Raw genomic sequence first — 13,597 nt, 5'->3', positions numbered from 1 at the left:
GCTTTGCAAGATGGCCTGAAGGATAAGGGCTCTGCAGGTCTGAAGAGATGAGGGAATGTTTGGAGAGGTGCTCAGGGGGATGTCAGTTCTCTCCAAGCTTCAGCTGTCCTGCTTAGATTTCCAACTCCATCGTCCTCACAGACAGAGGAAAATTGAAAATAATAATAGAGCCCTTCCAATTCCGTCCTGTCACACATGAAGAGCTCTAGCACCCTCTGCTGGATTTATAGGTAAATCAATCTTGAACAAGAGCAGATAATTTAAGACTGCCAGCTTGATTCATTCATTTTTATCCCCCTCTGGTGGATATAGCGATCAGCATGTCTGTCTGTCCGTTTTTTGCTTGTCAAAGCAATATCTCAAGAACCGGTTGACCAATTTCACTCATATTCTCTAAGGGTGTACTTAAGTGATCCCCCGAGTTTGCCTACAGACACCTGCGTTACCATTTGACAGGTGTATCGCCCCACTCAAACTTCCCACCTGTCACTTGAGATCAGAAGCGTGAGCCCGGCCAGGGCTCGCCTCCCCACCTCACCAGGTGTAGTCACCCCCCCTCCAAAAAAATTGCAGACTGTTTGCAATCAAGATTTCCTTAAGTGATTGACCCATAAACTGAAATCCGTAAATGACTTAAAATGATGAAAATATTAACGCTTTGCGACTTATATTTTTGCGAGGCCTGCGTTCATGTTTTGTGGGATATTTTATTCACGGTTTGCATAAATTTTCATGAATGGTTTTGGCGATAATTCACGATTTGCAGCAGATTCACAATTTGGGGGTCAACACAGTGCGGCTGGGAGACTTCAGTACTACAACACTTCCTTTTGTAGCAAGTGAAAATGGGAAACCAAAAAGACAAAAGAGGAAAAAATATTAAGAAGCCTTTAATTAAACATGGAAAAAAGACTAAAATCACCTAGGCCATATTGACCTGTTGAAGCCAGGTCAACATGCCTGCAACGCCATCTCCCGAGTGCCAATCTCCCACTGATGATGAACTGGAGGTTACCCTGTGCAGCTTGTGGTGTAGATACTATCAAAAAATAAATTGGACAATATTAAAAAGCTTCATTTGAACTGGTAGTGCCTTCTTGTAATCATTCTCATATCATCACTGTTGGGTGAAGAACATTTATCTCCACTGCTGAAGTTGAGATAAGTCACTGGTCAAAACCTGAAAGCAGCACAACAGGTTTAAAAATAAAATACAATGCAGAGTACTGAGTGGAATATTTTTAATATAATTCAAAAACAATAGCTAAAAAGTACATATTTTGGTTAAAAACTATCACATAACAGGCTGCAAGATATAATTTGAGTCCTGATGAAGATCTTGATTTGGTGACTTGAACATGAAGTTACAGTATGTGTTCAATGAGTGCTACTATAGTTTGACTGATCTTTGAATTTCTATGAAGTTGTAAATTATTGGACGTGTTGATTGTATCTGGTAGAGTGAGTGTGTGTGTGTGTGTCATACCTCTTGTGATGGGATGCTTAAGGTGAAGAGTCTTATGCTGACTTTAATCAAGGTGTCGGTGAACGGCAACATAAACACCAACCCTGTGACATCACAACAACACAAGCTGAAGCCACCGCAAACACAATAATGAGGAAAAACATTTTGAATTTTCTTTGATCAAACTTCATTGTTGTTTTCTGACCTGGTCCTTTGCTTCCTCTCCAAATGTGACCCATACGAAAGAGAACAGCCCTCTCATTCTGGTGAATGATCTGTGCACAGAGAGAAACCACATCAATGATCACGTCAAACTTTAACTTTAAATCTACATTGATCCTGTAACCTGACAGTGAGTGATGCTATGTCAGCTCATTTTTGTAGGAAAAGGCCTTGAGATATCAAACACAAAATTCAAATTAGCATGTTTTTCCCCCGATTTCCCTTTTCATTAAAAAAAACAATATATAAACATGAGACCAGCCTCAACATCTGACATGATCAGACCAGCAATTAGTCCTACATGCTGATGACTGTTTAATGACTGTCGATAATCTAAATAATAATAATCTTGGCTGTTAAAGTTCAGAAAATGTGTGTTAAAGACTGAATTGATCATCGACTGACCTTAAAGCACCATATGGTGAGCGGAAAAGTGAGAACCACCAGAACGAATGACAGAAGGACCATCAGCCAATCACAGCAGCTCATGCTGTCATTTGGAGTCTCCAAGACTGAAGGAAGGAAAACACATTTACCAAAATAACTGAACTAATTCGATTCATTGATGAAAGTTCATTTAAGGATGTCAAAAACATTCAAAGCTTCAGAAAGCCTCAAGTTTTGTTTTGAAATGAGCACGCCTCATGCTCACCTGACCAGTGTTAATGTTTGATGCGAGCGTTACCTGTTTTATGTTTTCGTCATTTCATTTCTTCCAGTTCAATTCCATTGATATCCACAATGGTTGTTGAACTCGTTTGTTGTCAACTAATTTAGTCATCAATTAGTTGTTAAATAACTTTGTTTTACTGCAAATGTTTCGTTTTAGGGATGAGCGAGTACACCACTATCTGTATCTGTTCATCCATCTAAATGATCTGTAGCTGTACTCGGAGTGGGCGGGGCCTAAACCTGAAGTGGGTGTGATTTAACCGGAAACGGGTGGGGCTAACATCAGTACATTATTTTAAGTGTGAAATGGATATGGATTGATCAGAAGTTGCTATATTTATTGCTTATTTGAAAACTATTTATAGAACAGCCTTAAAATTGATGTAGTAGGAAATTATGACCTACTAAGTCTGCACGAACAAGAGCTGTCATACTCAAGACAACTTTCGTTTTTATTATTTTTACTGTTATGATCAAACTGTAATTTTTTCATTTATTTATTTTTACTACCTAACGTTCTTTGCATTTTGATTAAGGTGTCTGTGAGTGTGCATGTGTGTGAGACTGAGTGAAAAGGAGAGAGGTTGTTCTGAGACTTTATTTTTAATGATCTGTGTGAACGTGGTGATTCATGTAAACATCCAGTGATGGCAAACAGGGAAATATGTCAGCCTTGTTCACTGTATTCTTCTCAAAAGCACCGTGTTCAGTACGAGCAAAGTTTTCCAAGTGACTATATATCAGTAGCCAGAAAACAAACGGGGCGTAGCACCAAATTCTGGGCCCTAGGTACTAGCCATATTGAAGACCCCCCCAACTCCCCCACTGTTATGCTCTTTTTTTTTATTAATGCAAACACCAAATTTCTAATGCGTAGTCAAACCAGGTCTAAATCATGTATACCTTAGATCACACCCGGGAGTCAGAACCCTTTTTAAAGTTATGGGAGCAATATTGAGTTGGGGGTCTGTTGGACCAAATTCCACCATTTTCTAGAAAAATGGTGCAATTTGGTGCATTCCCGTCTGTTAAAATGCACAGGAATGCACCAAATTGCACCATTTTCTAGAAAAATGGTGCGATTTGGTCCAACAGACCCCCAACTCAATATAGCTCGCTTTCAAGCTCACCTCTCTTTTCAAAGAATTTGGTTAGCAGCTGCTTTCCCTCATTTAGTGTTCTTTCCCTGTCCTTTTTTCTCTTCTTTTTTGAAATCCGGACTTTGATTTTTTTATTTTTATTTTTTTATTTTTAGGAAAGACATATTTTATTTCAGCCTAAACACTAGGGCTGCAACTAATGATTATTTTACTAATCAGTTCATCGGTCGATTATTTTTTTGATTAATCATTTTGGGGTTTTTTTACTTGTGTGTTTTGCCATTATTTCTTTGAGTTATTATTAAAAGGCCTTTATCACGCAACATCGTTTGACCTTGTAACAAAGTTATGATGTTATATTCTCATCAAAAACATACCTGGAGTAGTGTTTTGTTTTATTTTGCACATACATACATCACTGACACACCACAAAGAGATTTCCATCAGGTTTATATGCCTACAGCAACTAATTTTTCTGTTTTGTTTTATCTAGGGTGACCAGATTTGGGTTTCCGAAAAGCAAGACACCTTTTTTTTGGGGGGGGATTCATCGGTGTATCGGTGTATGTTATGACACAAATGACATGGCGTCTGTATAACAATTGCATTTATTGGCCCGAATAACACAAAACAACATATGTACACTGTCTTTTAGAACTAACAAATTTAATTTTAATGATCAACCTATGAGGTTGGACACATAAGAAATTATTAATAGTGACTGACCAGTATTTCACAGTTCTTGTCTGATCGCGCCTCTTTGTCGTGGTGCCGCTGCGCTGTCACGCCTTTTTCCACTGAGTCACTCCTCACTGCAGGTGTCTTTTTCCGAGTGAAAAACACAGTTATGGGTAGTTGTTGGCGCTCTTTTTTCTTCTGGACGAGAAGATTAAGTGACTTAGTGTGGCTGATGCGAGCCATTCGAGGCTGTAATGACAGGTCGGTCGTGGCTCACTAGCGGCTGCTACGTGGCACATGCGGGGTACAGAGAGGCACATAGTGGCACCTTCATAGTGGATACATGATAGATGAAAATGTGGGTCATTCTTCGAATAATCGTGACATACCCATGCGTGACTCCTTCATCCTTCATTATTCCATGGGTCCCACTGAATAATGAAGGATGAAGGAGTCACGCAGCATGTTGAACAAAATCCCGGACGATTTTGAAATTCTCCCTGGACATTTTTGTAGGTCTCAAAAGTAGGACATGTCCGGGAAAGAGGACGTCTGGTCACTTGCTTGCTTATCTGGTGCTTGCTTAAAATCTGATTCAGCAAACACTCCGTCATCTGACACTCTACTCTGTACTCCCACACTAACATAAAGAAACTGGTACTTGGCATCAACAACAGCCGTCATTAGCACAGAAAACTGTCCCTTGTCATTTCGGAAGATGCTTCCAGTATGAGCCTATGAGCTGGGGAACTGCCACTCCTGATGGAAATCCTGTGCAATAGCCAGCCATTCCTCCTCTGTATTTGGTGTCTGAAATGAAAATTTTATACATAAGTGTAAAGATTTTTTGACATTTTAGGACAATTTTATGGCTAATTGTTGTGGCAAACATTAATTAAGTGACTCTGGCAGCAGAAGAAAGTCCACAAACCTGCTCTCCGCTTCTTCATTTCCATATTCAGTCATTTGTCAACGTGAAAGTCCATCTCTTTTATTTCCAAAATTCTTGAGAGGCTCTAAATACTCAGTTTTAAACTCCCTGACATTTCCCATTCTTCTTCTGTTGATAAAGGATAAACTGTTTAATGAAGATATTACAACTCTGCGGCCACCAAGTGACCAGGAGTCAAAACACCAGACCGACAGCTGACATCCTGACAAGTGACAAAGTGACAAAGTTTTTATTCGGCGCACAAAATATTCAAATAGAAAAAAATGATCAATTCCACAAACGCATAAACAAAACTAGTGAGTCCGAAAGGGTGTGGGCTGAAGCAAAGCTTATTAGCGCCCACCCCTGCTAGTACAAGTCCATCAATTCTAATCAGTCATATTTACATAAATACAAATTCACTACTACATGTCGACACACAGACATACACATCAATATACTATTCACTTATAATTATATTGATATAGTACCAGATCACAAGAAACTCAAATCAAGGCACTTTACACCAGTAAGGACTAACCTTACCAACCCCCAGAGCAAGCACTAGGCAACTGTGGTGAGGAAAAACTCCCTATAAGGAAGAAACCTCAAGCAGACCAGGCTCTTGGGGGTGACCCTCTGCTTGGGCTGTGCCATATATACCTATATACATACGTATATACGTTACATACATAAATATATACATACATATACACAGTCACTTGTATACATATACACCTACCCATATCTATATATCTACATACACATATACATACCCACACATTCAAATATACAATAAATCCCACTTATAAATCAAATTATATTTGCTTCTTTATGATACTTAGACATGATGTTCTTTTTGAGTAGTTTCTTAAATCTTACTAAGGTACTACTCATTCTAACCTCTGTTGAACATTCATTCCATTTCCTCACCCCAACCACAGACACACAAAAACCCTTTACATTTGTTCTTACTGGTGGTTTCATAAAAATTGCACAACCTCTTAAACTATATCTGGATTCCCTCAATCTGAACAGACTCTGGACATGTCTCGGTAAGGCTTGGTTTTTCGCTCAAAACAAAGTTTGAATTGTAATGTAATCGACCAAATCTATGAATTTTAATAAATTTAAAGACACAAATAGAGAATGAGTTGGTTCATGATATTGTTTATTGCAGATGATTCGTATGGCTCATTTTTGCAAAAGGAATATTGGATTGGTATTTGATTTGTAAGTGTTTCCCCATGACTCAACACAATGTGTCATATTTAACCATCAGAGAATAATATAAAGTAAGTAACCCTTCTTGTGGCAGTACGTCTTTGGCTTTATACAAAATGGCTATAGTTTTTGACTATTTTGACTTCACATAATTTATATGTGGTTTCCAGCTAAGTTTATTATCAATTATAACACCTAAAAATTTATTCTCTCTAACTCAATTTCCTTATTGTTTATAGTTGTTTATGTAAATAGTTTTACATTTGGGTGCCTGTTTATTTCCAAATATAATACATTTGGTTTTCCCAAGGTTGAGTGACAACTTATTAGCATCAAACCAAATCTTAAATTTTTCCAGTTCTTTCTCCACTATGTCCAGAAGCTGTTCAAGATTTTCACCGCTACAGAACACAGTTGTATCATCCGCAAAAAGAATACATCTCAGTGAACTCGACACCCAACTTATATCATTTATATAGATTATAAACAACAAAGGACCCAGCACTGAGCCCTGCGGCACCCCACATGTGACTTCCCTGAGTTCAGAATTTGTATTATTGAATTGAACATACTGAAATCTGCCTTGTAAATAACTAGTTATCCATTCATATGCCAGACCTCTGATTCCATATTTATGCAGTTTAGTTAATAGTATTTCATGGTTAATTGTGTCAAACGCTTTCTGTAAATCAAAAAAAACAAAAAAAAACCAAACACTTACTGTATATTGTCAATTGCAGTTGCTATACTTTACACAAAGTCCATCAAAGCCTGTGATGTAGTTCGAGACCTTCTGAATCCATATTGTTCTTCACAAATGATGTTATGCTTCAGTAAATAATCATTTAATCTTTTAGCAAATATTTTTTCCAAAATTTTGGAAAATTGTGGCAGGAGTGATATAGGTCTATAATTAGAAAATGTGTGTTTGTCACCAGTTTTAAACAGAGGAATTACTTTGGCTATTTTCATTTGAGAAGGAAATTTACCAGTACTTAGTGACATATTGCAAATGTAATTGAACGGTTTACTATACAATCAATAACTTTTTTTAATAAAGCCATATCCAAATTATTAAAATCAGTCGATTTCTTACTTTTTGAACCATGAACCAGATCAAGTACTTCCCTTTCATGAGTACCACCAATGAACATTGAAACAGATTTGTTAAACATTGAATTATTTACCCAGAAGTTATTAGTTGAGTCAATTTTACTGGCAAGATTTTTACCCACATTAACGAAGTATTCATTAAAGTGTTCATCAATAGACTCATTATCAATCGTGATGTAGTTGTTACTCTGAAAATGAAGGATAATCTCTAGTTACTCTATTCTTTTTTACTATTTCATTTAATATGTTCCATATATTTGATGTTATTTCTATTTTTGACAAGTAACTCATATCTTTTTTTACTGAGTCTCATGATATTGATTAACTTATTCTTATATGTTTTATACTTACTTTCAGCTTCCTTAGGTCATAGTTTTATGAATTGTTTATATAGTAAGTTTTTCTTTTTACATGCCCTCTGAAGTCCCTTAGTTATCCATGGTTTGTTGCTATATTGATTTCTGTATATTTTGTCAACAAATGGACAGTGTTTATTATACAAACTGGAAAAAATGGAAATGAAAGCATCATATGACCTGTCAACATCATCAACAAAAACATCCGACCAATTCTGACTTGAATCCTCCCTTAAATTTTCAATTGTTTCAGGTGTTACTTTTCTACTCATGAATTTGATATTGCTTCGATACTTACACCAACCCTCCAATGCAAAGACTGAGAAAACTGGCAAGTGATCACTGATATCACTGACCAGTAGTCCCCCACTAAGATTACCGGATATAGCGTTAGTTAAAATATTGTCAAAGAGAGTTGTTGAGTCCATAGTTATTCTGCTAGGATGAATGATGGTTGGAAAAGTCCTAAACAGTACAAGGTGTTTATAAATGAAGTGATTTGTGAATGAATTTCAATCTATATTGAAATCTCCAGACAAATAAATGCTTATTTCTGTTGATTTTGTTGTACATTCCTAAGATAACATCTTCAAAGGTGCCAATATTTGTCCCAGGAGCTCTGTAAATACAACTAATAACTATGTTTTTGGAGTTTATAGATGTAATTTCTATGGTAACACATTCCATGATGTTGTCCACTGTAAATGACATGTTGTTGATGAGTTTACAGTTATAATCTGACCTTACATATAATGCAACGCCTCCACCCCTTCTCGTCTGCCTATTAACCAGGAACAATTCATAACCATCAAGATATACCAGATCTTTATTATCCTCATTTAACCATGTTTCCGAAATTGCAATAACTGAAAAACTTTTTTTGGATGTTTTCAAGCAATCATTAATAGCTGACAGATTATGAGAAAGACTTCTGCTGTTGAAATGTACAAGTATAACTGAAAAATCTTCATCATTGATTTTATAATTTTTGAATTGTTATTCTGTAAAATATTTGCACTGTCTCACAATATTCTCACTGAAAAAGGTATCAGGATCATTTTCAGATTCGAAGGGGTGGTTAGCAGAATTATTATAATTAAATGTATCTAGACAGGGCTCCTGGGCAGAAATAAACTGATCATTATCCTTAGTCATTATGTCTCGTCTCCGGGTGTACAACCCCTGGCAAAAATTATGGAATCACCGGCCTCGGAGGATGTTCATTCAGTTGTTTAATTTTGTAGAAAAAAAGCAGATCACAGACATGACACAAAACTAAAGTCATTTCAAATGGCAACTTTCTGGCTTTAAGAAACACTATAAGAAATCGGAAAAAAAAATTGTGGCAGTCAGTAAGGGTTACTTTTTTAGACCAAGCAGAGGAAAAAAAAAATGGAATCACTCAATTCTGAGGAAAAAATTATGGAATCACGAAAAACAAAAGAACGCTCCAACACATCACTAGTATTTTGTTGCACCACCTCTGGCTTTTATAAGGGGTGGTGGCCAAGTGGTTAATGCGCTTGGTTTCAGTTCAGAAGGTTCCGGGTTCAAATCCCACCCCTGCCACATTTCTCCATGTAATGTGGAGTTGCGTCAGGAAGGGCATCCGGCATAAAACTTGTGCCAATTCAACATGCAGATCCACCTTGGATTTGCTGTGGCGACTCCAAGTGCAAACTAGGGAGCAGCCGAAGGGACTTACTTACCTCTGGCTTTTATAACAGCTTGCAGTCTCTGAGGCATGGACTTAATGAGTGACAAACAGTACTCTTCATCAATCTGGCTCCAACTTTCTCTGATTGCTGCTGCCAGATCAGCTTTGCAGGTTGGAGCCTTGTCATGGACCATTTTCTTCAACTTCCACCAAAGATTTTCAATTGGATTAAGATCTGGACTATTTGCAGGCCATGAAAATTGACCCTATGTGTCTTTTTGCAAGGAATGTTTTCACAGTTTTTGCTCTATGGCAAGATGCATTACCATCTTGAAAAATGATTTCATCATCCCCAAACATCCTTTCAATTGATGGGATAAGAAAAGTGTCCAAAATATCAACGTAAACTTGTGCATTTATTGATGATGTAATGACAGCCATCTCCCCAGTGCCTTTACCTGACATGCAGCCCCATATCATCAATGACTGTGGAAATTTACATGTTCTCTTCAGGCAGTCATCTTTATAAATCTCATTGGAATGGCACCAAACAAAAGTTCCAGCATCATCACCTTGCCCAATGCAGATTCGAGATTCATCACTGAATATGACTTTCATCCAGTCATCCACAGTCCACGATTGCTTTTCCTTTGCCAGTTGTAACCTTGTTTTTTTTTCTGTTTAGGTGTTAATGATGGCTTTCGTTTAGCATTTCTGTATGTAAATCCCATTTCTTTTAGGCAGTTTCTTACAGTTCGGTCAGACGTTGACTCCAGTTTCCTCCCATTCGTTCGTCATTTGTTTTGTTGTGCATTTTTGATTTTTGAGACATATTGCTTTAAGATTTCTGTCTTGATGCTTTGTCTTCCTTGGTCTACCAGTATGTTTGCCTTTAACAACCTTCCCATGTTGTTTGTATTTGGTCCAGAGTTTAGACACAGCTGACTGTGAACAACCAACATCTTTTGCAACATTGCGTGATGATTTACCCTTTTTTAAGAGTTTGATAATCCTCTCCTTTGTTTCAATTGACATCTCTCATGTTGGAGCCATGATTCATGTCAGTCCACTTGGTGCAACAGTTCTCCAAAGTGTGATCACTCCTTTTTAGATGTAGACTAATGAGCACATCTGATTTGATGCAGGTGTTAGTTTTGGGGATGAAAATTTACAGGGTGATTCCATAATTTATTCCTCAGAATTGAGTGATTCCATATTTTTTTTTCCCTCTGCTTGGTCTAAAAAAGTAGTCATTACTGACTGCCACAATTTTTTTTTCTTGATTTCTTATAGTGTTTCTTAAAGCCAGAAAGTTGCCATTTGAAATGACTTTAGTTTTGTGTCATGTCTGTGATCTGCTTTTTTCTACAAAATTAAACAACTGAATGAACATCCTCCGAGGCCGGTGATTCCATAATTTTTGCCAGGGGTTGTAGATGATGTGGCTGAGTGGGTTGCTCCAGTCTGCATCGTGGTGCTGTGATGTGTTTGAGTCCTCATACCTATTGTTCATATTTGTCCAGCTCCTCAATGTTCCTTATTGCCATGACTTTTGCTTGTTCTGGTGATCCGTTCAGTTTGATGAATATTTACAGTTTGAAGTCCATGTGTGCTGGATTTTTCCCTGTTTCTTTAAGAAGCGTGCTTTCCTGGCGATGTCGGCGTTCCGTTTGGTGAGATGTTCATTGACGAATATGTTTGTCCCTTTCAGTTTTCTTCCTTGTTTTAACAGTGCTGTTTTGTGTTTTCTGTTGATGAATCTCATGATGACGGTTCGTTTATCACCGTCATTTCTCCGGGGCAGAGGGTGGCACGCTTCAATGTTATTTAAATCCATTTCTATACCTTTAGATAGGAAGAAATCAGCAACCTGTTTTTCCACAGAGCTGACCTCCTGTTCACTGGGCTCCCCTCTGCTGTCATCTGTTACCGCCCGTGCGTAGGACCGTGGTTTGATGTGAAGACCTGTGATGATGACGTCGTTGATTCTGGTGTACTGCTCCAATTCAGCCACTCTATTTTCCAGCTGCAACAGATGCCGGTCTTTCTCAGCGTTCTGGAGCGTCACCGGGATGGATCTACGCTGCGCTGGTGCCACGCGGCCTCGGTGTTTCCGCGCTGATGGATCCGCGGTGGCTGCACGAGGCCTCGGGGAAGCGGCACTCGTGACACGCGGCTTCAATGATGCAGCGTGCGGCCTCGGTGAATTCACCACGCTGGGCGGGCCTTGGACGTTGTTGCTGTCCAGCCGCGGGGCTAAGTTGCCGGTTGAGGTGGTATTCCCACTGTCCGGGTTGGCAAACACCGGCGTGGCAGATGGCAACTACAAACACCACCTCTGAGGCACAAAAACTCAGGTACAAACTTTTTGCAGCTTGCTCTCTGATGACACGCAGCTCTGACTGACAGTTTTCAGAAGTCACGAAACCTCACAGAAAACTGAAATCACCTGGACAGTTTTGAGTTCGACAGACAGCAAGGACTCGAAATGGTAGACAGAACTTTGTAACATAGTAGTAGTAGTAATCATTGTATTATAATGCAAAATTTAATGCATTATAAATAAATATAAACTTTGTGTGTGTCTTAATTAAAAACTAATTAATGTGTGTAAATTCTATCACTCTTATTAATACAAACTTGATATCAATAATACCAAACTGTAATATTTTTATTTTCTGAAATATCTGAAAAAATGTTGAATATGATATTCGATTTATTATTATTATTATTCGCAATTCACTTGCATATTCTCTGGTTCTTCATCTCATTTTTGTGCTCAAACAAACAAATTGTCCAGTTGGTTCCACTTTTGGGGGAGGTGACGGTCTCGTGGTTGAGCGTTGGGCTTGAGACCAGAGGATCCTTGGTTCAAATCCCAGCCTGACAGGAAAATCACTAAGGGCCCTTGGGCAAGGTCCTTAATCCCCTAGTTGCTCCTGGTGTGTAGTGAGCGCCTTGTATGGCAGCAGCCTCACACTGGGGTGAATGTGAAGCATTTACCATTTACATGTCATTCTGTTTGAAGTGACCTCTTATCTGGCTGGTTTATGGATTATATTTCCACTCACCATATGGTGCTTTAAGGTCAGTTGATGATCAGTTCAGGTCAGAAAACAACAATGAAGTTTGATCAAAGAAAATTCAAAATGTTTTTCCTCATTGTGTTTGCAGTGGCTTCAACTTGTGTTGTTGTGATGTCACAGGGTTGGTGTTTATGTTGCCGTTCACCAACACCTTGATTAAAGTCAGCACAAGACTCCTCACCTTAAGCATCCCATCACAAGAGGTATGACACACACACACACACACACACACTCACTCTACCAGATACAATCAACACGTCCAATACTTTACAAATTCATAGAAATTCAAAGATCAATCAAACTATAGTAGCACTCATTGAACACATACTGTAACTTCATGTTCAACAAATCACCGAATCAAGATCTTCATCAGGACTCAAATTATATCTTGCAGCCAACCAAAATATGTACTTTTTAGCTATTGTTTTTGAGTTATATCAAAAATATTCCACTCAGTACTCTGCATTGTATTTTATTTTTAAACCTGTTGTGCTGCTTTCAGGTTTTGACCAGTGACTTTGTGACGGTGAAGGTCCGTGCAGTGGTCTGTTACTGGATCAAAGACGCAGTCAAAGCCACGGCCAACACCACCGACGTGCACACTGTGACCCAGCTGTTCTCTCAGAGCACTCTGAGGAACATACTGGGTACCAAGACTGTGTCTGAGATCCTGGCGGACAACAAGGAGATCACAGACAGTATGAAGGTACACTAGATTTTATATTGACTGTTACTGTAGTGAGCAGTAGGATCCAGATCAGACAAGTATAAACCATTTCACACACCGACCAGTATACACCTTCTTGTTTTTCTGATCACATTGGCATTTGTCAGTTTTCAATATCTTCATCCTGCTTTGCTGAAATTTTGGTCATTTTACTTCATTTGGACTGAGTGGGCATCTCTTCAGATGTCAAAATTAACATGTTCTGTCCTCTCAGGCCATTCTGGACAATGCAACAGAAGACTGGGGGATTGAGGTCCAGTGGGTGGAGATCAACACCCTCAACTTCAAGGACCAACAGCTGCAGAAAATTGTGGCAGCAAAGGTCAATCAATCAATCAATTTTTTTATATAGCGCCAAATCACAAC

The 13,597-nt window shown here is 38.4% G+C and overlaps 1 protein-coding gene across 2 annotated transcripts in view; it reads right to left on the bottom strand.

The window, feature by feature from the left end:
- Position 1: 1 nt before the first annotated feature.
- The window catches only part of LOC117520330 (erythrocyte band 7 integral membrane protein-like), a 29,298-nt gene continuing 15,702 nt past the window's right edge, over positions 2 to 13,597 (bottom strand). The window contains exons 4-7 of one of the 2 annotated variants that reach the window (XM_034181652.1): positions 2,093 to 2,199; positions 1,671 to 1,740; positions 1,487 to 1,569; positions 2 to 1,180 (exon numbers count right to left, since the gene is read on the bottom strand). In XM_034181652.1, the coding sequence (XP_034037543.1) occupies positions 1,139 to 1,180; positions 1,487 to 1,569; positions 1,671 to 1,740; positions 2,093 to 2,199 (302 nt within the window). In that variant the 3' untranslated portion in view covers positions 2 to 1,138. Of the gene's footprint in view, positions 1,570 to 1,670; positions 1,741 to 2,092; positions 2,200 to 13,597 lie in introns of both variants that reach the window. The other variant, XR_004563606.1, reaches the window with a different exon arrangement.

The sequence above is a fragment of the Thalassophryne amazonica genome, chromosome 11 (assembly GCF_902500255.1).
Source record: "Thalassophryne amazonica chromosome 11, fThaAma1.1, whole genome shotgun sequence".
Taxonomy (NCBI): domain Eukaryota; kingdom Metazoa; phylum Chordata; class Actinopteri; order Batrachoidiformes; family Batrachoididae; genus Thalassophryne; species Thalassophryne amazonica.
The sequence above is the reverse complement of the archived record's forward strand: the minus strand, read 5'-3'. Positions and strand labels throughout refer to the sequence as shown.